This window comes from Sturnira hondurensis, unplaced genomic scaffold (genome assembly GCF_014824575.4).
Source record: "Sturnira hondurensis isolate 20B ecotype Veracruz unplaced genomic scaffold, ASM1482457v3 Scaffold0005279, whole genome shotgun sequence".
Classification (NCBI taxonomy): Eukaryota; Metazoa; Chordata; class Mammalia; order Chiroptera; family Phyllostomidae; genus Sturnira; species Sturnira hondurensis.
This window is the reverse complement of record NW_028077910.1, coordinates 5,511,355-5,533,930: the sequence shown is the minus strand read 5'-3', so window position 1 is coordinate 5,533,930 and position 22,576 is coordinate 5,511,355. Positions and strand designations below refer to the sequence as shown.

At 42.8% G+C, this 22,576-nt stretch overlaps 1 protein-coding gene across 8 annotated transcripts in view; it reads left to right on the top strand.

Moving 5' to 3' along the window:
• FNDC3B (fibronectin type III domain containing 3B) overlaps positions 1–22,576 on the top strand; it is a 320,028-nt gene that overhangs the window by 277,803 nt on the left and 19,649 nt on the right. For all 8 annotated transcript variants that reach the window (XM_037046517.1, XM_037046521.1, XM_037046516.1 and 5 more), the window contains 2 exons: positions 2,501–2,781; positions 13,670–13,882. In XM_037046517.1, coding sequence (XP_036902412.1) covers positions 2,501–2,781; positions 13,670–13,882 — 494 coding nt within the window. The remainder of the gene's footprint in view (positions 1–2,500; positions 2,782–13,669; positions 13,883–22,576) is intronic.

The window sequence follows — 22,576 nt, the reverse complement described above, 5'->3', positions numbered from 1 at the left end:
GATCCTAGAATACTAAAAGCGCATTGCTGGAGAAGTTGCTAAGATTTTAATCATGTCTGTATGTAGTTAGTACAGTCGTACCAGTGTAAATTTTCTTGTTTTGACATTGTTCTGGTTTTGTAAGGTGTTAGTATTAGGGAAGGCAAGGTATGAGAGATACAGAAATTTCTTGTACTATTTTTGCAGCTTTTCCATTAGTCTAAAATTAGTTTAAAATAAAATGTTTTGGTTTTTTTTAGTATGAAATATGCCATTTTGTTCCTGGTCTCCCCCATGAGAGGGAGAGACACAAAGCACCGACTGTTGACCTGACACGCCACTCAGATGTCACAGGTCGCTCAATTTAAGTTTTATAATTGGCCTGTGAACTGGGTGTGTTGTCCCCACGTTGTATCTAGACACAGGCTCCGAGATACTAGTTTGCCTCAGGTCACACAGTTGGTAATAGAGTGAGCAAGACTCAGTCAAAGCTCCAACTCGGAACATGTGTTCTTTCCCTCTTTCCTGCGGCGACATGGAGCCTTCGCTGCTGTGAGCGTTAGCTCCACTCGGTCTTATCTTCCTGGCCCTGTGATAAATTTGCACCACAAAATAAAGTCTCTAAACATATCATCTTAAACTAAATTGTAACATTAAGATTTTTAAATATTTTAGTAGAGTCTCAAAAGTGATTTGATAGCAAATGAATACTTTCAGCTTCTTTGTGTAATACACAAATATTGTAAGTCTTGTTTTGAACCTTTGATTTAAGATCTCAGACTTTTGTAAGTTTTGTAATCGTTCTCATAAGCTCTCCTATGAAGTAAATGGAAACTAAGTTTCAGAGTATATTCACTTTTGTAATGAGGCTGCCAAATGTTTTTCTTTTTATAAAGAAAAAAATGTTTCTCATAATGTTTATTGAGCACGTATTTCTGTGTCAGGTACAGTTTTAGTTGTTCACTGTGCAACAGTGCACCAAACGTAGCCTTGCTCTTATGGAACTTACATTTTAATCAGAGGAATCCTTAAATGAAAGATATGTACTATGTTGCTGATAAATGTCATGATGATAGAGGCAAAGCTGGAACATAGGAAATGAGCAAAACCATAGGGTCCTAAGAGAGAGCAGTAACCACGAGTTTACATTTTTAGAGGCATCCACTGGAAAGGCAACACTTGAAAGAAAGCCCGAAGGATATAATCGAGTGAGCTATGCGGAAGTCTGGGGAAAAGGCTTTCTGGGCAGAAGGGATAGCAAGGGAGCCAGCGGGGCTGGAGCCAAGTAATTGAGGGGGAGAGTAGTAGGTGATGGCATTGGGGGGGTGGTAATGATGAGCAGATCAGCCAGTGTCTTGTAGGCTGTTGTGAGGACTTCATAATTTATTCTGAACATGTTTGGAAGCTATTGAAGGGATTTAAATAGTATTTAAGTAGTAAACCTGTTGTAAATGTAGACTATGGGGCGAGGACTGACACAGATAACGGTTAGGAAGGCATTACAGTGACCAGATGGGAAAGAGTGTAACTGGTCTGGGGAGGTACAGCATGTGTGGGTGGCCTGGGCCTGAGGGGAAGAAGGATGGCCGGCGATGCCTCAGGGATATGACTTGAGCAAGCTGAAGGCTGTGGATAACCACATGTGGAGGGGAGGAGAGGAGGAGCTCTGTGGACACTGGAGTTTCAGGCTTAGTTCACATTCAAGTGGAGCTGCCCAAGTGGCAGTTGGATACATTAGGCCAGCATTTAAGGCAGAGGCCCGAGCTACACAAGTAAATTTGGAAGTAGGATATAAATGGCACTTGTCTCCTGAGACAACATGAGATCCCTGGGTTTGAGCAGAAAAGCAGAGGTGTCCAAGGCCTCAGCCCTGAGCCCTTCACTGTTGAGAAATCTGGGTGATGAGTAGCAACCTGCATAGGTGATTAAGAAGCAACAGCAGGTAAGTAAACACAAGAGTCTGGGTCCTGGAGACCAAATGAGTAATTATTTGCAAGAGTGGTGAGGAAGTGGTCAGTTACTGCTCTCAGGTAAAATCAGAGAAGGCTGAGAATCGACTTCAGATATGAGTTTATCAATCACATGGAAACAGTAGAGACCTTTAGCAAAATTCCTGTTGCTCTCCCAGGGCAGCACTGGAGTGGAAAGTCAGATTGACTGAATTCCCAGACCGGGCTTTGCTATGTATCTGTGAAAGGCAGACAGAATAGTGCCACAGATGGTTGTTGTGGAGATCACGTGAGACGTCATATAGCCTGAAATGGACCATACAAATATAGAGGGCTGTTTTTAAATTAATTTTCATAAAAGATGCGGGTGATGTTATTATCTTTTGCTTAACAGAAAATATATAATTGGCATTTTTGTAAAGTGTTTATTAGGTTAAACTGAGCATTTTCTAGGACTTATTTCTACCTAATTTCTAGAAGTAAATCGTGTATCATTTATTTCACAGTGCCTAACACAGAGACATTAGAATGTACAATGGGTGATGCAGACTTTTCTTGCTGTTGTCTCCTAGGCCGTCAATCAAGCTGGAGCAGGACCGTACAGTGAGCTTGTCCTTTGCCAGACGCCAGCATCTGCCCCCGACCCTGTCTCCACTCTCTGTGTCCTGGAGGAGGAGACCCTCAGTGCCCACCCTGATTCACCTTCTGTGTGCCTTGTACTGAACTGGGAAGAGCCGTGCAATAATGGATCTGAAATCCTTGCTTACAATATTGATCTTGGAGACACTTGCATCCCCGTGGGCAACACCACCACCCACGTTCTGAAAGACCTTCTTCCAGAAACAACATACCGGTAAGTGCAGGGGAGGAGAACTCAAGCTGTACGGACGGACACATCAGTACTGGACCTATAGACCCTCCAAGTTCTTAAGGGCAAATGAGTAAATTCTAAGTACAATTCTAAGTATTCTATAGATTACGTTCCTAGTATATTTAAGATTACTAAACACAAAGATAGCTTTAACACTTGTACTGCTTTATAGTTTATGAGTCCATTAGAAATTTACACAGCGTCACCCTTCACTTTGAATCCGTTGCTTCCTCTTGGTCTCTTGGTAGCCACTTTTATTTGCATTCTTACTGTTTCGTTTGTGCTTTTGCTGTGACTCACATCCTTGTGTGGACGTGCTCTGTCCTGGACGTGTACTTGTCCGCCTCTGAAGCAAGGCTCCACTCTTCTGCTGATTTCCTAAAAGCAGACATGGTGCTAAAAGAATTTGTGATGGAGCTTTTACCTAGGACTTCACAAGCTTCCAGAGGAAAAATAAATAACGTGCCTGGAATAAAAGTCACTTGACAGCCACATACTTTCTTTCCCCAGGGTTCCTGTCTGGGAGGCAGCCTCCTCTCCTTCCTCTTCTCATCACGTTGCCGTAACTCACTCTAAACAAAAAGTTCACGGTCAGCGTCTGAGGAGGCTAACCCTGTATAGCCCATCTGGGCTATACCAGTGGGCCCTGTGGGGCATCTCCCTTTGTCAGACTGAATGGCTTTTCGCGCAGGTGAAGACGAGCATACATTCAGGCCATCGGCTGTGCCTCTAGGCCAGTTACAGAACCTCAGTGTGCCTCAGTTTCTTCTTCCATAAATGAGAACGAGACTTACTTCATAAGCGTATTGTGAGGAGTAAAGAAATGAATGTCAAATGTTTATAATGTTTATGTTCCAGCACGGCAGTACAGAGCAAGTGCACAGTGCACACGCACCCTAGTTTTCCTCAGGGTCACCATCAAACACAACCAGTCGTTCTCGGGGTGGGGTCGGGAGTGAGGAAGGGGGTTCATCACCTCACTCATTCTCTCCTGCAGTTTTTCCAGTTCAGCAGTCTGCCGCACCACCTTTTTATTTCCAGAAGCTGAAGAACCGGCTAATCAGTTGTGAAATTCGAAAGTTCCATTCTGCCGTATCTTATTATCTCTTTTTTTCTTTCTTACCAAATCTTTTGTGAATAATTTCTATAAGTGTATTCATTTTGCTTTTCAAAACAGTGACAGACTCTCTTTGGAGTCCTGCACTTTACACCGCAGGTCTGTGCAATGGTGGCGAGCGATATTCTTGCCCTGAGAGCTCTCAGAGTTGGGGGCACCGAAACAGCAACCTGAGGTAGTGGGTTACTGTGACATCCGCCCCAGGCTGAAAATAACGCTGTGTGTGCAAGCCTGTTGACATTTTAGAGAGGAAGTCCCCGGCGCAGGACGGTCAGATGGTTCCCAGTGGGATTGGAATTAGAAACACAACGGGGCAGGGCAAGGGCAGTCCTTCAGCCATGACCTTTCAAGTCAGTCTCGGAGCAGCAGTCCCCACTCTGGTGTTTTAATGCCCTCTCAACGCCCATTGTGCCCAGAGCCGACTACTCATTTCACTCAGGTGCCGAGGAAACGATTAAACCCAGACCTTGAAGGACATTGGGGAATTTCCCCCATGATGATGCTCTAAGGAAACCTGTCTGTGAGGTTTATCTCTGGGGGAAATGACCAAGTCAGTGTCATGCCCCCCCCCCAGCTGTTTTTAAGAGACCATATGTCCAGAATATTGCTTGACCTTAATCCCTCATGAGGCCAGAAAACTGAAGAAGCACACTGGTTTAGGGGCTCACCAGAAAGCTTCGTGACCACTCTGGTTCGCACCCTGTCTACCTTAGAGTGGGCTCAAGCCCTCGGGCATCATGAAAGGGCTTTTAGGGCCGGGTGCTGGCCCAGGAGTTCCACCTCTTCCTGACCTTGTGCCTGCCCTAAAGGTGGCTTCAGTGGTTATAAACAGTAAGGTTTATAGTGGGATGATACTGGGGGAATGCTGACTTATACTAATCAACACACAGTCCGATGACTTCTAGAAAGTCACCTGCAGCTCAGACGGAAGCAATGATGTAGGGCGTCTTCGCTTCATGATAGAATGCCAGGTACGGGGGACATTATGGAAAATATCTTCCACTCGTTAAAAAAAGTTTCTCAGAAGAAGTTCTGTTATGGAGAAGATGAAATGGTTTAGTAACATAGAGACTATGACAGAACGAACATAGATAATACTTCAAGACTCTATTTAGTATTAATATGCAAGGCTAATATGTTAAGCTGAATGTGGAAAGTCACACCGGGAGACTGTCAGCTCTCAGCCTGACAGGGTAGCTTAGATGGTATCATTTGAGGCATTGCACGAAGCCGAATAGTTTTAGAAAGGCCAGACCTCTGGCTCTAGTCATACAGTGTGCTCTTCTCCCCATTCCACCCCTCATTCCCCCAAGGAAAAGATGTAGCCTAAGTCTTGGCTGGTCAGTCAGTCAATTGGGTATTTCCTATTTAAGGCACTAAGATTAATACCCACATTTAAGGTCATCTCAATGCAACTTCACACTAGTCTCTATCGTACGTGATTGGGTACTCCATAGTGGGGCTCTGGTCAGCCTCAGTCCTATTCTTTTGTTTCGAAAAACACAATTGCGGCACTTAAAGTGAAATATAAAATGAGTACCTTAAGGAACCAAGGATGTAATTTTGGTCCAATCAACTTTTACCTCACCCTTTTCTGACCCATAAATTTGTTAAAATATAAATGAACAGATCATGATGTTCTGGATAAAAATGTGCAATAAAACATCTTAAGCAGGCTACAGGGCTTCGGTAAAGGACTTCTTTGTTGTGGTTGTTGTTTTTACTTTCAGTAGTTACACATTGTTCTCACACTGAGTTTTGTTTTGTTTTGTTTTGTTTTTTCCCTGTATTGTGGGGACAGAAAAGTTCACCTCTCTAGCAAACCTGTTGCACAAAAGGTATTTTAATAGATTCATCTCTTCTCCATTGGTGCTTGCAAAAATACACATTGGCTCGCCCCGGTGCGGCTCAGTTGGCTGGAGTGCCTCCCCATGCGCCAGGGGTCCCTGGTTGGTTCCTGGTCAGGACACATACCTGGGCTGTGGGTTCTCGCTCCCCATTCAGGGCGAGTACGGAGGCCGATGTTCCTCTCTCACCTTTCCTCCCTGCCCCTCTCTCCCTCCCCGCCCCTCCTCTTGCTCTAAAGTCCAATGGACATTCCTTGGGTGAGGATTTTTAAAAAATCAATGGCTTCCTGACACCCTGTTTAGAATTATAATGCTATTTTTAAAGGCATTACTTTTAAGCTTAGAATTGAGTTTGAAATGGAGCTTGGGTTCTGGTTTGAGGAGGGGAAAGATGTTATTAGTAACAGAGGTGCGCTCTCCTTCTAGTGTATCCAGCCCTAGAGTCACAGTCTTTGCAAGGTGACTGAGACACGATCACGTGATGTCACCCCTTCCTTGTGCCTGGGCTTCAGCATCTTCACTTTCGGGGCAGTGGTTCCCACAGGCAGTTCTTTCTGGTTGTGAACAGCCCTATCGTGTGGAAGCCTCTCTCTGTCCAAACTCTGCACAGTTGATCCTGGGCCCTCCTCTAGAGCAGCATTTCTCGACTGTGGATCCTGAGGCAGCAGCACCAGCCTCACCTGGAAACTTAGTGATCCGCGAATTATCAGGGCCTATTCTAGACCTGCTGAATCAGAAGCTATGAGGTACAGCCAGACACTGTGCTCCAAGTAGCCCTGCGGGAGGTTTGGGGTCATGTTACAGTTTAAGAACCTCTGCCCAAGAGCACTGATTCCTAAGTTAATTTTATGAGAAGCACCTGGAGTGCTTCTGCCACCTCCCAAAGTCTGAGCCCTGCTCCCGTAGACTGTGGTTTTGTGGTTCCCAGGGGTACCTGGTCATCATTATCTCGTAAAGTCAGCTGTTTCACCATCCTCACCGTCCTCACCACGTTCCAATCTGTCTTGACTAGGGCAGGGTTTCTGTGACCTCCTCCATGCTCCTGTTTGGCTGAGTTCTGTTTCTTGATGGCCTATTCATTTATTAGTCTTCACCTGAGGACATACCTATTACTGATTTGAGAGAGAGAGAAACATCAACTGGTTGCCTCCCACACATACCCTGACTGGGGACCAAACCCACAACCCTTTAGTTTACAGAACAGTGCTCCAACCAACCAAGCCATAACAGCCAGGGGTCTGGATGGCCTCTTTATGAGTCATGCCCAAGACCACCAGAAATGGTGCTGGCTGGCTGGCTCAGCGAAGAGCAAGGCTGTCACCTTACTTGTTTTGTTTTCCAAGTGGAACAGTTAGTAAGGTTGCCTAACATTACTTTTTTTGGCAGCCTCATTATATGTCTGACTCATACTGAGCTGGCAAACAACTAAAGGTAGATTTGTTTGTTATGCTCATTTATGCCCTTTTTGCTCGGTAAAATGGGGATGAAAATAACATTTATTGAGTCCTTACTCTATGTCAACCACTGCATTAGCCTGTCAAGAAGTGAATCACAAATCATTTCATCCTAACAAGATGAGGTGGGCTTTATTAGGAGACACACTCTGCCGAGTTCGGAAGTAGCACAGCAGAGTGAGACAGCCTTCACTTCAGTCCTGCATCCCTCACTTATTGTCTCTGTGGCCTTCTAAACCTTCTGTGCCTCAGTTTTCTGGTCTGCAAAACAGGGGTAATAACTTTAACTATCTAATAGAGTTGTGTGTTTTAGATAAGATTTTGAGCACTTCATATGGGACTTGATGCATCGTAAGTGAGCACTCAATAAGTCCTGTTGCCGATGTTTGGGAGGAAGGAAGGGAGCTGGAAAGTGGGTTGTGGCCAGATTAGAGGTAGGAATGTCTGTGGAAACCTAGCATTTTCCTTGAAGCAGTGTGGGAGATATTTAAGGTCTTTCCCCTCCTGGCAAGGCAGGCACGAAAAAAAGCAAGCCTAAGGTGGCAACCAAAGGGCGGCTGAGAGCCCTGGGAGCTGCCAGGAGGGGCGGCCAGGGCGCAGCAGGGGCTGAACCTGAGCCAGCTCAGGCTGCCTTCCAGGAAGCCGCCTCTGAGTGACTGCTCTGCAAACACACGTTTCCCCAAAGAGGTTTCCTGCGTTAACACTACTATTTTAAATTCCTTCAGCAGTTAGCTGATAGCTACTCTCTTCTTGCCCATTTTTCTCTTCTTTAGTTAGATGATCAGAGAGAGATTAGATTGGGGGTGGGGGTGTATTGTAAAAAGCCTATGTTTTGCTTCTTAGGCATCTTCTTTCCCCAGCCCTTCATGGGAGGGGGGCACTGTCCCTGCCCACCCACCTCTGTGCTCCAGGTGCCCTGAGTACTAGGATGGCTGACTGAACAAGAGTCACCTTCCCCAGTTGAGGAGGGTTAGTTTTTAAAGTCATTCTTTTAGTACAGGTGGTATTCGATATTTCGTTGTGTGTATCAAGTGCATTAGAGCAGGTTGTGATCTGAAGCGGGAATATATCTAGCATCTCAAACTAGACAGTAGAATTTTAAAAGTAGATTTTTTATTAAAACTTACAAAGAATGTTCTTCATTTGATTCATTTAATCAGTACTATGCCCATGAAATGGGCATTCATTTAATCAGTGTATCAATGGGCATTGCAGGCTCCCAGACACTTGAAGAGATTGTTCACATCAGTCTGTCCAAGGTAGACTTTCTCAGAGTTACATCACTTTCCTAAATTGGAAAGCAAACTTCCATATCCTTTATACTTAGGTTGCAGACCTTAAGATTTCAGAAACCAATATGCAATGCATGTAACAAAAACAAACAAAAAATTGCCTTGCATATCCCATTTGAGTTTCCAGATTAACATATCACTTCAGCCAAGAGAAGACTTCTCAAGTTTGGGTTTGGGATAAACTTTGATTAACTTAATAAAACCTGGAAGTCAGTTTTTTCTGAGGTGATTCTTGGACTGGTTTCTCCGGTGAGTGAGTGTTTTGCTCCTTAGTCCCAGGTGAGCTCTCGCTGGAATTAGGAGGTTCCTTTCACGTACTGCATTTTTTACCCCCAAACAAAAGGAGCACTAACTACCTTAGTCTCTGATCCACTTTCCCGGCCTTCTGGCCCTCTGGGTTCTGAGTTCTGTTTGTCAGAACACAAGGAGACCCAGCCTCTTTTCATTGTACCGGCTCCGCAGTTCTACTTCAATATGGAATGTGACTTGATCATTAGAACTGATTAATGTTAGCTTAGTGCATCAGCTACACGGAAAACTGTTTTCCACACATTTTTACTGAAGCAAAATGTGTTTTTGCCAAAATGGGGGATAAATTGAAGTATTTAAAATCTAGGTAGTTGATTTCAAGGCCCAAAGTTATTTAAATAATATGAAAGCACATTTGTTGGCTGTTTTAAATATCTGTTTCATTGGCAAAAGGCAGCTGTTGAAAGTGTGGTTTGAATTAAAAGGGTATTTTGATTGGATTAGAAGCTGTGTGTGGTCCAGGTTGCATTTAGGAGAGTGCGATGCGCCAGAATACCTGAAGACTTGGGGCCCAAAACCTGTTTGTTACCCAGTTCTGACCCGTGTCCATCAGTGCAGATGACTGAACTTAGCCAGCAGCAGTGCATTCATTTTAAAACTGGCAGAGTACTTCCCGCCTCACGGGTTCGGGGTAGAAGTCAGAGATCATGTTGTGCATATCAAGTCTGGACTTCAGTACCTAGTAGGCACTGTGTCATTGAGGTTGCATTATTTCACCTCTAGGAGTTTAACTGCAGATGCCTCCTCTCTAAAGGCAAGGGCTTCCTACTCCAAGCCCAGATCCTTGTGCAGAGCGAGTGTTCAGTGTTGTTTGTGGCGGTGCTCATTGGTGGTCATGGTCAACATTTGCATCTGTTCCCGAGCTCTTTGTCTCACCCTCACCTTCTGAGGATGGTTCACAAAGAAGCCAGTCCTTTTAGCTATTGCCGGACCCTTGACCATAATTAGGGGAAGCAACAAAGTACTCAAGTCACAAAGTGAGGTCGTGGCAGTAATGCAACTCAGACGAAGATGCACGTCTGTGTGCCCAGCACAGAGCCACTTCTCGGGGATGCATAGCATATTTTATTCCCTGACAGAGGAAGCCAGTAGACTAGCGACTAGTAAGACTCTATACATCAGCCCTTTGTCGCCAGAGTGCTTCTGAAATCTTTCTCTGGTTGTATGGTGGAGCATAAAATATTTAAACATTTTAAAATATTTTTAAAATATGTGTACTTTAAAATATTTTAAAGATACATTTAAATATTTAAAAAGATATAAGGTGCTTTCCATATCCCTTATCTTAAGTAATCCTGTCTATAAATGCAGTGAAGGTGTTACTATCCCCTTTTTATACTTGAGAACACTGTGGCTGAAAGGCGGCGTTAGATGGTTTCCCCAAGGTGACCAAAGAGGGAGTCCCGCTGCTGAAGAGAGCTGCAGTGCTGCTGCAGCGGTCCTGCCGCTGTCCTGCCGCTGTCCTTGTCCTTGTCCGGGTAAGGCAGAGACTGTATGCCATGGGGTACTTCTCAGCAGAAGATCAGAGAACCATAGAGCTACCACGTAAGGAACCCACTGCCTATCAAGACGCCATGGAGGCTTTGGGGAAATAAGTGAAATTGAAAGAAAAAAAAACCCCAAATGTTAAGTCCACATTTTTCTTGATACTATATTTTATAAAATATTTTAATTCTTATAAATGATTTAGATTTTTTAGTGTATTTTTTCTTGAGCAGAACAACAATCTTAAGCAACAATTATCTCATTTAGGGCTGTTTGTGCTGCACAGAGCCAAACCCAGGACACGAAGTGGGCTCTGAAGGACTGTGGGTGAGCAGATGGAAGAAAGCGTCCTGACCTCTGGGCTCTAGGAATACCTGCCCAGAGGAAAGGGAGGGAGTGGCAGTTTAAACGCTAGAAAGACATTAATGTAAACTTCAAAGTGAGGAAATCTGTTAACACTTTCGAAGGAAGACTAAGACAATGTTTGACTTAATTCTCTTTCCCTGAGAAGGGAAAGGCTAATCATTCTTACCACCATGATTACCACCTTTTAAACAAGATTTTTTTTCTCCAGTTAGAGAAAAATTTCTTACTGTGCCATCATAGAAAATTACTCTTATATTAATACCATGACGCTACTGTATTATTTGTTTTCTTACTGTTGAGTTTTAGAGGTCTTTGTACATTCTGGATACAATTTATTTGTCAGATACATAACTTGCACGTATTTTCTCCCAGTCTGTATCTTGTCCTAAGAGTGCAGAAGTTTTTAATTTTTATGAATTCCACTTTTTCAATTTTGTTCTTTTATGAATCATGTTTACCACATGCTATCTAAAAACTCTTTGCCTAATTTTAGGTTACAAGTATTTTTTCCTGTTCTTAGAAATTTTATAATTTACACTTAAATCTGTGATCCATTCTGAGTTAAGTTTAGAATAAAATGAGCTTTAGATTGAGATTTGTTTTTTTCACTTTTGATCTCTAATTGTTTCTATTCTTTCTCCATTGAATTACTTTTGCACATTTGTCCAAAAAAATCGATTGGCCATATTTGTGTGGGTCTATTTCTGGAGTCTGTATCCTGTTATATTGATCTGTGAGTCCGTCTCTTTACTAGTCCCACACTGTCGTGATGATGCAGCTTTATAATAAGTCCTCTGGGAGGAGTTTTATAATTCATGAACACAGTATGTCTCTCTCCATTTAGGTGGTCTTTAATATTTTCACCAGTGTCTTGTGGTTTCTGGGTTTGTTTGTTGTGTGTTTTTTTCACGTATCTCTATGCCTTTCCCCATACTCTCTAGAATTTCCAGTATATCATGTTAAATGGGAATGGTGAGAGTAGGCATTCTTGCCTTGTCTTAAAGAGAAATCATTGAGTAATCATTGATTACTTAAAGAGAAATCATTGAGTACTTTATCATTAAGTATAGTGTTAGCTGTGGTGTTACTGTAGATGCCCTTGTCAGGATGAAAAAGTTTTCTTCTATCTCTATTTTGCTGAGAACTTTTAGTACAAAGTTCTAAAAGTTTTAATGGATGTTTAATGGATGCTTTTTCTGTATTATTGGTATGATTATGTGATTTTTTTTTCTTTTTTAGACTGTTGATATGAATTGGCTAAGGGCTAGGGAGGGAAAGAATGTAGAAAAGTAGGGGGAAGGGAATGGGGGGTTTTCCCTGCTCACTGTGAGCATCCAGAGACCCCCCCCCCACCTCTCTCTATTTGACCCAAGGCTTCTGGTGGAATTTCTGTTTAAGCACATGTCTGCTCCTGGGTGTCAGGTTGCAGTGAGACCAGCCTGGGCACAGTGAGGGGGAGCAGTGGTCAACTCACTGGTGGTTCAGTGATCATTCAGATTCTACCCCAAGTTCTCCAGCTACAGTTTACTTATTGGAGTTCTTAAATAGCTGCTCACTTATTCTGTCCTCGTTTAGTAACTTCATTCAGTGGGAGAGACAGGATGGAGTGTACTCACTCCCTCTCACCTGGAACGAATCTAGTTTGTGTGTTTGTTCTTCTTAACAATCTACAGTTATATTTTATATTGACTTGTAGAATTAATCTTGTAATCTTTAAATTTGAAGAATTAAGGCTAATTAAGGTTACACTTACACTCACAAGATGAATTTAGCTATAGGGATACTTAAATACTTTCTATTTAAGTATAAGCAATAAGTGTTATAAATGAGAAGTGCATAAACTTACATTATAGGAATGTTTTAAACTAATCTGTTCCCTAAGAATTTATGTCTTTGACTATATTTTTTATCACATGTTTTAAATACTGTTTCCAGTTCATCTCAACTTTAAATGTGACACCATGCTGCCCCATTCATCTCAGTAAGTTGCCTGTGAACCTAGCGAGGGGTCTGGGTGGAGGTTTCTGCTCGAGGCCTAGGAGCAGGGCATGAAGGGATGGAGGAGACGCAGGACTGGGAGTAGTCTTGAAGTGCACGGAGCTGTGGAAATGTCTGAGGCTGCAGAGAGAGCTGCCCATATTGTACAATGAGAGAGGGAGAACAGGGTGGGATGGGGCTGTGTGTGAGCCCTTTAGTCTGAGAGTAGAGGAGAAAGGTCACTGAATGCCAAGAGGAAACAAGCTTCAAAAACATCCAGTCACTGTGGGAAGAGGTGTGGAGGATGAGGATGGAGCAGTGTCAGGTTTGATGCATGATGACCTTAGAGAACTGTTTCAGTCAACCAGGAGAGAAATAGAGAAACAAGGAAAATAGGAATAATAGTAGGATACTAATCTAAATGTATAACTTAACTCTTTGGTTTTAAATTCCTAGACCATGAGGGCAGTGTTAATACCTTTATTACCTATCACACAGTGCAGAATAAGCACCCAGTTACGATTTTTGCACATCTGTGGGACACCCCGTCACCAGCAGTGTGCGCACGCTGCGCTCTGGGTAAGGACGAGCAGAGATCGCTGGGTGAGGCTGGAGAAGGGGAGGAGAGATGCCTCGTGGACAAGCTGTTCCCCTTGTTTGTGAACCCCAGGGGAGACTCAGAAGTTCTGTTTGTTTGTTCTTTGTAGCCCACTTACTTCCAAAACTGACTTTGAAGCAGCCAAATATCTTTAGGATGTCTTCCCTCAGACAACAGCCTTTTTTTTAAATTAAAGAACATAGGTATATTGTGCTAATGTGCCTTTTTGTTTATTGTTATACTCATAACTCAGTTTATTACATAGAAAGGTGTCTTCAATTACTTTGGTATTTTTGGTTTGTTTGTTTTTTTCTATTCCATGATATTGCTTTAGGGGCAAGTAATAAATACCTCACACAATGTTTATTCCATATGAGGAATGGCTGCTGCTTACATTGCAGTGTTTTTATTTTTTCATTCTCCAGGATCAGAATCCAGGCCATAAATGAAATTGGAGCTGGACCCTTTAGTCAGTTCATTAAAGCAAAAACTCGGCCATTACCACCCTTGCCTCCTAGGCTCGAATGTGCTGCGGCCGGGCCTCAGAGCCTGAAGCTGAAATGGGGAGACAGTAGCACCAAGACCCATGCTGCTGACGACATGGTGTACACGCTGCAGCTGGAGGACAGACACAAGAGGTACGCGGCGGGGAGGGGGGCGCGGGGACAGTCACGGCTTTGTCTGTGGACTGAAATCCTCCTTGCTCCTTTGTCCTCTGTGGTGAAAGATTTCCTGTGTCATTAGGTCCTGCATTTCTGTACTCAAAGTTACACCCTCTAGTCTTCATTTGGAACTTGCTCACTAACATTCGAAAGGTCCTGATTTGCCCACATCAGATGACATATGTGTTTGTTTTTTTCTTTCATAAAGACAGATAATGGAGAGAAATGATCTAAAAAGAAAATTGTTGAATTCAAGCCCACTCAGTGTAAATTAGCATTAAATTAGTCACGAGTGCAGAGGGAAATAACACTCAGAAAGAGATGTTACCTCTTTAAATATTCAGTAACCATCAGGACAAACATGTTTACCAATCTGAAATAGCTGTGGTGATTTACAGATGGGGATTATACTCTGCAACTGTAGGCGATGCAATATTAAATTACCCAGGGCAAATAGGAGATTCTTCATAAGACTCCATAGAAACACTCTTAGCCCCAGAAATCAAATCCAACCTTTCACATAGTATTTATTTAACCTAACTTCATTTCCTCTGAAAATGGCCAATCATAAGGTGGGCAGCTGACCTGTATTTAAGAATAATTCAGATGCAGAACAAAAGTTAAGGATGACAGAAAAATGTTCTGTTACCAAAAGTCCAAATCAAGGCATCAGGTGAGAGGTGGGACAGGCTGCTGCTTTGCCTCCGGCATACCCACTGAAGCACAGAACCAGTGCTGATGCAGAGCGTTTTTGTCGTTTCCCTTTTGTGCATCATCATGTCCTGCCCCTTTACATGCGGAACTGGTTTTAGGTAGCGGGGAAACCCTCGTCCAGTCTCCGCCCTCTGCTCTGTGCTCGAGTGCTTTGATTCGCCTCAGTGGATCAAGAAAAATCAAGGCCCTGCCTCCAGGAGCATGATAGTAGCAACACACGGGTGGATAGAGAACATTTGTGCCATTGGCAAAAGAGCTCTGGGAGTGTGGAGGATGCAGACATAGGAGCAAAGCACTCTGGGAGTTTGGAGAAGGCAGAGGTCATCTGGTCACAACGATTAGGAATGGCTTTTTGGAGCAGGGGACACTTGAACTTGACTTTGAAGGATCTTTCAAACCCAGTAGTTTGGCTACAGAAGAACTAAAAGTGATTGTTCTATTGGAAACTAGTCCTGCTGTGGCAAGTGCTAAGAAAGTGAGGTTTCTTTTGGTAGGTTCACCAGAGATTGATGCACACTCACTCAAAGACAAGGTCATTCATCTTACCGTGCTGTGTGCCTAACGGTGCATTTTCACGGGCTCATTATGGTACTGGCAGGGGACTCCTCAGACTGAAGAAAGTTGGTTGGAGTAGGAATTCTGGACCAGTAGAAGGCATGATAACATGTAATGCTAGCAATTTGAGAAAATGTATAAATGAGCCCTTATGGTTTTTCCTGGGCTTTTGGCTTCCATTGGTGGTAGAGATAACCTCCGTAGAGAACGTTTTCCAGTTGTACTGCAGTGGCGGGTGGCTCAGCACCACATCTGCCATCTCTGTCTTGCTGCAGCCCTGTCCTATGCGGGTGGCCCCCTGAGGTCCTCATACAGAGAACTGCACAGATGTGCAGAACGAAAGCACCATGAGCACTGGTCCAAATGAGTATGTTGTCGTGAGCCATTTAACTATGCCAGACAGAAAATAGTACACAATCTAGTAATCAATACAATGCTCTTTTCTCAAAAAAAAGCACTCAAGACTAGCCTTTTAATCAAATAAATGACTTGCCTAAATTTAAATGGCAATTTAAGAAAACTTACTATTAGAAACAGTATTTTTCTTAATTTTATGAGCTAGAGTCCAAATTTATCTTTTTAAAATTAGATTTGTCAGTGCTCTCAGAAAGTCATTAAAGTGATGGGAATGTAGAGCATAATAAATTCTCGTTCTATTTGTGGAATAATATTCCTGAGATTTAGTAGGATGAAACATGGCCTAATTTAAGTTTGAAGATGACCTTCCTTAGAGCCTTGAAGTTGAACTTGTGTAGTGAATGGCCCCTTGAATCCAAGCCTTTAACTTCAGATCTTGTCTCTTGAGCATCAGGAATCATTTGAGTTGGATACGTCAGCCTAGTCTTCGTCAGTTCTAGTCCTCTAAGGGTTCTTTAGGATTTGGACCTGGCCTGTTTGGTTGGAAGGAACAATGTCTTCTTCCTCAGGGGCAGCTGTCTTTTTCATTGGACATATTGTTGCTGGAGTGGTTTCCAGTTGTGGGTTTCAGAACAAATGTACAATATTCTTTACCATATGCATTGATTTCATTACCAGTAATAAGTTATCTTTATAGATATAGCAGAAATATTATTCTATGTTCTGCTTATGGCCAACATAAGAACGAGAGATTGGTTTAATTGTTGTTTTAAGTGACTACTCATTAGTCCCTGTGGGCATTTGAAAATAGACCTGCTGATATCTAAGCTGGTACAGCTGTCCTAGCCAGCTATGCAAGTAATTTTAGTCTTAAAGCATATTTTGCAAAAGAAGCACAACAAAAATTGATAACTGCAAGCCTGGTAGTTGTCAGATTAAAGAGTTGAATCAATTTTGACTGCTGAACTACTGGTCTTACTTTTCCCTCATCCATAAAATAGAGTTTGAACTGGAAGATGAATTCTGAGGTTCTTTTCATCGTTTTTCTCTTAAAACGACAATGTTGTAGATCATTTGTGAGCTAAATTCTTTACCCAAAAAAAGTTTCATTAAAAGTGACATGCTATCTTTTTTCCTTCATATTTTAATTTCTCCTTTTTAAAAGAAAATATTAAGGAAGATGCTAACTTTTTTTTTTTTTTACTCCAAAAGTCCTGAGGTTCTGCCTCTGAAATATGCTGGTTTACTTGTTCATTTTTATACCTCACAGTCAGAACATGTGAAGTGACCCAGAGATTCTAAACATAATGTTGGGCTAAAAATATATTTTCAAACTTTGTGTTTATTGAGCATCTACAAAGTGAAGTTGGTCCGAAGGTTGTGGGTTATTGTGAAGCTGATTAACAAAGTTCCAGGCATGGAGAGCTTTTTGTCTACATTATTTAATTCTTGAGTAAAAAGTGAAATATTTTCTATGATGATAGGATATCTACCATAGCCCTCTACCATCTAGGTAAAAATAATGGTCTTGATAGATTAACTTGATTTCAGCTTATGATTATTACAAGTTTTCTACCTGCAAAGAAATAAACTATGCTTAAGTATTGGGCAGACAAAGATGGCCAAGGAAGAGTGCCTTAAGGAGCTCGCTTGGGGGGGACAGGTAGAAGGGACAGATACATCTCAACAAATCATGATTCAGAAGGTTTAAAGATTGACAATATGCTTAGAGTATTGAAGGGGGGGGTGGGAAGAATGGCACCCGTCACATACTTAAATGAACAGAGGCTTCTTAGTGAAGGTAACAGGTTACGTGAGTCCTAAAAGGGTTTGAACCTTTAAATCTCATGCAAAGAGAGCCTTGGGAAGGATGGGGACTAAAGGTAAGGACTCGGGATTGATGTGGAGATCAAGGGTATAGACTCCAAAGCACAGAAATGGGTTTTGGGTGTTTCTAAAGTAAAAGATGCCTCTTTCTATCCTGCTACTTTACACATGGCTCTATTTCAGTCTGGGGCTATTTCATGTCAATAGTAGTGATCCCAAAAGGGCATCTTGCCCAAATCCCTGCCTCAAACTAAATCAACCTAGAACTTACCCAGATACCAGGACTCACTATTTTGAACATTTTACCCTGGAACAGGACATATGTTTCCTATGTATTGAGGCTTTTGACTGACAGGTTCCGTCTGAGGTTACTGGCTACATATTAATGTGGCAGCCTCAAAGCGATGCTTTATTTTTACAGGACTAAGTTTATCCCTAGGAGTTAGATTGTGACCACTCAATCATAAAGGGTTTTTTAAATTACTACAATGAGCTAGGTCTTATGAGGTGTGTGTCCTGCCTATATAGAGCTTATCCTTCTGAGAAAGTAAACTAACAGGAAACAATGAACAGACAGCACAAGAGAATTTAACTTCAGCAGAAAAATAAAATTTTATTAGTTTGTCCATGGAGTGATTTAGTGCATTATTCTTAGCAGATCGAGCATAGAAGGTCTGAATATCTTTAGTTCTTGTCTATGCAAGAAAAAATATAAACCCAAAGTAAACATTTTCATAATTCTGCATTAATCTAATGGCAGGATTGGAACAACAAGGTTAGCTCATGCATTTTAAGGTTGTGACACTGTACTGATGACTTTGAAGATGCATTCGTCCATATTCTTGAAATGAAATGTTACACTGCCCTAACAGAATTTGAGTTGATGCTGATTCTTGTCCTGACCCTCCATGGTCCGTGTTCCCGGTAATTGCACACAGCACTGCAGCAAGAGGAACTTAAATTCCAGGAATGCGTTCATGATTAATCTGTTGTTCAGGTTTTGTCAGACAGCCAGCGTATTTTAAAATAAGGCTCCAGCAAAACAGGGATGGGCAGAGGGCTCTAGCAGAGTGGGTAATACCACATGCTCTCCATTTAACTCAGCCCTTGGGCTCGTGACACTTCCCTTCGGCCAGCTAAACTTCACATGAACGGTGTGACTTCCTGTTTGCTGCTCCAGGGGAGCAGAAAACAGTCTGCATCAAGTAACCCTGAAAATGCACACTAGGCAACTAGTAAAAGTAGACAGGTTGGGTGAGCACTATGGGAAGAAGGAAACTTCTGAAGTATGCCTGTTACAGAGCAAACTCCTGCTTATGCTTCTCAGAGCATGTTGCTGAATTAAATGAAACAGATGGAAGGCAACTAGGTCAGGGCCCACGAGAGACCCTCGGGATTAGTTTCCTTCATTCCTCTGGAATCATCCAGATTCACATAATCACCCTTGTTGGGTAAATGGCGTTTTTACATCACCTTTCATTATTATAAGGCAGGCTGTCCTTCTCAGTCAGGGTGTCAAGTCTCTGTTGTGATCCCGGATCTGCTACTGAGTTTCTAGATGCCAAGAAGCATGTCCCTTCTTTTTGTCTTAGTGTTTCTCCTTATAAAATAGAGTTAATGAAGCCTGCTTCCAGTCCCCGATTAGTGGAAAAGAGCATTTCTGTTTCTTAGAAAAGGAGAATAAAATTTCAGCTTCCAAAATAAAGAATATTGCAGCTTAGTCAATTTCAGGATAAAATGTCTAGACACAGGCAGAAGTGAGGGGTGGTAAATGAACTACTTGATAATTTGATTAAGCCAGAAGTAGAATTCAGATGACAGTTTCTTTCCTTCTGTTTGAAAAATAGAATTTCTGTCTATTTAAAAATAACTAAATGGAATTGGAGAACATTTTTTCGCCATTTTTCCTAAATCGGGTAAGATGGAGACAAGTCCACTGAAGTAGAGGCAGGCAAAGAGAATCTGGAAGACTTGGAAGTGCGTCCTTGAAGAGGAGATTCATGGCATATATTTGAAAGCAAAGTAGAGAGTGGGAGGTTTCAGCGTTCTCAGATAGTCTTCAGAGATTCTAGTCATCCTTTCTTTTCAGTCATCTGAGTGTAAATAAATCTTTTTGAGTATGAGGACCCCCCCCCAACAAATGGAATTACCTCTGGAAGGCAGGCCCCTTGTAGTACAGGCTTCCCCCTGCTAGGGGAGGGAGTTCTAGGAACCCACCTGTATCAGTGTACCAGTTAGAGTTGTCAGAGGCTGCTTTTGGCTTCACTGAATTTGTTTTGAAGACTCTTTCAATGAATTTGCCCATTTCGTGATGGATGATTTATGTGCACACCTGTCCTCGCAGGGCTGAGTGGTCAGCAGTTTTTGGCCTAAAGCAGCATCACACTCATGCCCCACCCTCCCTACTCACCTCATCTCTCCTGGATCAGTTTTTGTTTCCCTGGATGAAAAAAGTCCTCAAAGGGAAACGTTTGCCAACGCTGAAGAGGTGAAGCAAAATATGGCAGAAGCATTAGAAGCATCAAAATTGATGAGTCCAAAAACTGTTTTGAGCAGTGGAAAAACCGTCTCAATAGTTGTATTTCATCAAATGGGGAATACTTTGAAGGTGACTGAAGTTTCAACATGTTCGAATAAATACACAATATTTTATAAGTAAATTCTGGGTTTGTTTTGGACCTTCTGTATATCAATAACAAAGTCCAGTTTGAACCAGAGATTTGAGAATAGGAATTTGTTTTATTCTACAAACAGAGTCTCATCAGTAGCTGCAGTGACATTTGGTTTCTTAGAAAAAGAGTAACTGGAAGTGCTGCGGCCTGATCACTCACAAGCCCAAGGTCCATGAGCAGCTGGGGACGAGGGCTGGGAGTTGGGCTCCTCTTCTCGCTGCTCTTTTGGAGATCTCTCTTGGCACTTTTCACGCTCCGCCTGCACATGGGGACTCTCATTAACATCAAAACCAGCTTAGGAAATGCACCTTCCCGTCTCAGGTGTCCCCACACGGTGCCATCTGCTCCCACCTGCTTCTGCATAGACAGGACAGGACTCGGTGTTCTCGGTGGAGTGAGAGCACATACTCTTCATTCCTGTTTTCAAATATCCTCTATCCCAGACATCACTTCAGTAACATAGGAAATTCACGCACTCACGCCATAAAACCCAGGAAATCGGAGAAAAAATAAAGACGGTGACATGTAATCGTTAAGGAATATAGCCGTGCTGAGCTTACTAACATCTTTTGATTTGTAAAATTGTGAAACATCTTTCAAAATGTCCCTTGGCAGCCTTGACTAGGTGGCAGGCCATTTGAGGTCAGCAGGTTGGATCATTCCAACAAGTTGATATTAATGGGCTGCTGTTAGCCTGTGATGGCCTAGGAGTTGTAAGATAGCAACAAAGGCGTGAGCACAAAAGCCTTAGCATTAGCCCTTATGTTCTCCTGCAAATTTAAGTTATAACCTGTCCAAGAACAGTCTTGGGTATATCTTTTGAATATATCTTTCAAAACAAAACTTCTTAAAGGCACACATTTTAAAATTAACTTGTTTATATTTTTCTCTAAAATTATTTCACATAAACATTCAAAGGTGTGACATGTCTGGGTTTTCTTCAATTGTACTTCAGTGCAAAAAAGTCATTTTTCAGAATGTTAAAGCATAAAATGCTGAGGTTAGAAGTTATAGCCACCACCTAGAATTTCTTTAAAATGTCAAGAATCTGTTGTTTTGCCTTCTCAGTACATATTTAACATGGATTGTAGAATTTACTTGGTTCTTTCATTTGGATCTCATAAAAATTTCTGCCAGATGAGCAAGATAATTAATATTGTCCCAAGCATCTGGAAACTCAGCCTTGGCCAAGGTCGTCATACCCTGTGGAGTGAGTGCTCTGACAGGCAAGCAGAAAGAGCAAAACCATTTTGTACCCACAGATCTGTGGGACATTTTTTTGTAATAGCTGATAAAACACATGTGTGCTTGCTGCTGTCCAAGTGTTTAGTGTCGAGAAGGATTTCAGTCACTGCAGCAAGGCTGAGACAGAGCCATCAAAGAATTTATTTAAACTATAAACTTTCAGTGCCCCACCAACCTTCTGTCTTGTTTATGTGTTCTCACAAGTAAGTGTTTTTTGTGCAAGAGAGCGTTTCTCTCTCTTTGTTTTTCCTTCCCCAAAATGAAAATGCCCACATCTGCACTAACAGGCAGTGCTGAGGCAGGACCCCACTCCCACCGCCCTCTGTTTATAGCAGCGGTTCTTGGCCCCCTGGACCTGGGTTGCATGTGGCCCATGGGCCATGGGCTGGACACCTCTACAAGGGGGTCCCTGTGGCTACATATGCCTTTACCTGAGCTGACACTAAAATTACTCAGTGACTTTCGAGCATGGACTGTGGACCAGGAACTGTGTCATCTGTTACACATTATTTCTTTGTGTTTGTGTAGCACAGGAGCATTCGTATAGTAAAAGGGACATTGTGAACATTTCGTTTTTACTCTTTGGTCACACCAGAGAGCTGTATGTCTGTCTAGCACAATCCATTACAGGTGTGGTAGAACATCACCGATTCAGATGCACCTGTTCCCCTTAGCGCGTAAGCTGGTACTGCCCCAGCAAGCTGGAGAGAGGCCTGCCTGTGAGGGGTGGAGAGCCATGGCCGTCCTCGGGCACACAGGCCAGTCTGGAACCCAAGAGGAGTCTGTGGGACTCAGCAGATAGAGTCTAGCGCCATTGGATACTGTGTGTTGGGCTCGGGGCTGGGCTTTTTACCCACATTTCCAGGTTTAACTCTTAAAACAACCCATGAGGTAGATACTGTCTCTGTTTTGCAGATGGGAGAGACACTTAGCAGAGGCGAGTGCTTCAGCAGTAAGAGGCAGACCTGAGATTTGGGCCCACGTCCCTGCACTTCGCCACTTCTCACCAACGGTGTTGGGGGAAGACAGGAAGAGGGGAGTATAGTCCAGTCTTTACCAGTCAGCAGAGTCCACGGTGTGGTGGGGAGAAGCAGGTCTCTCCCCACATGGTCTCTCCCTTTTGCCTGGACCACGCCACCATCAAAAATCAAGGGACTGAGGTCTCAAAGAGTTTTTTCGCCACCTTTTGTGGGTTAGGCACTCCAGCTTGATGTCCAGTTGATTGCTTCCCATTCTGGCATCTTCTTTTTCCCAGGCGTGGGCGTTGCACACCAAGGTGGTATGGATCAGGCCTGTGAGC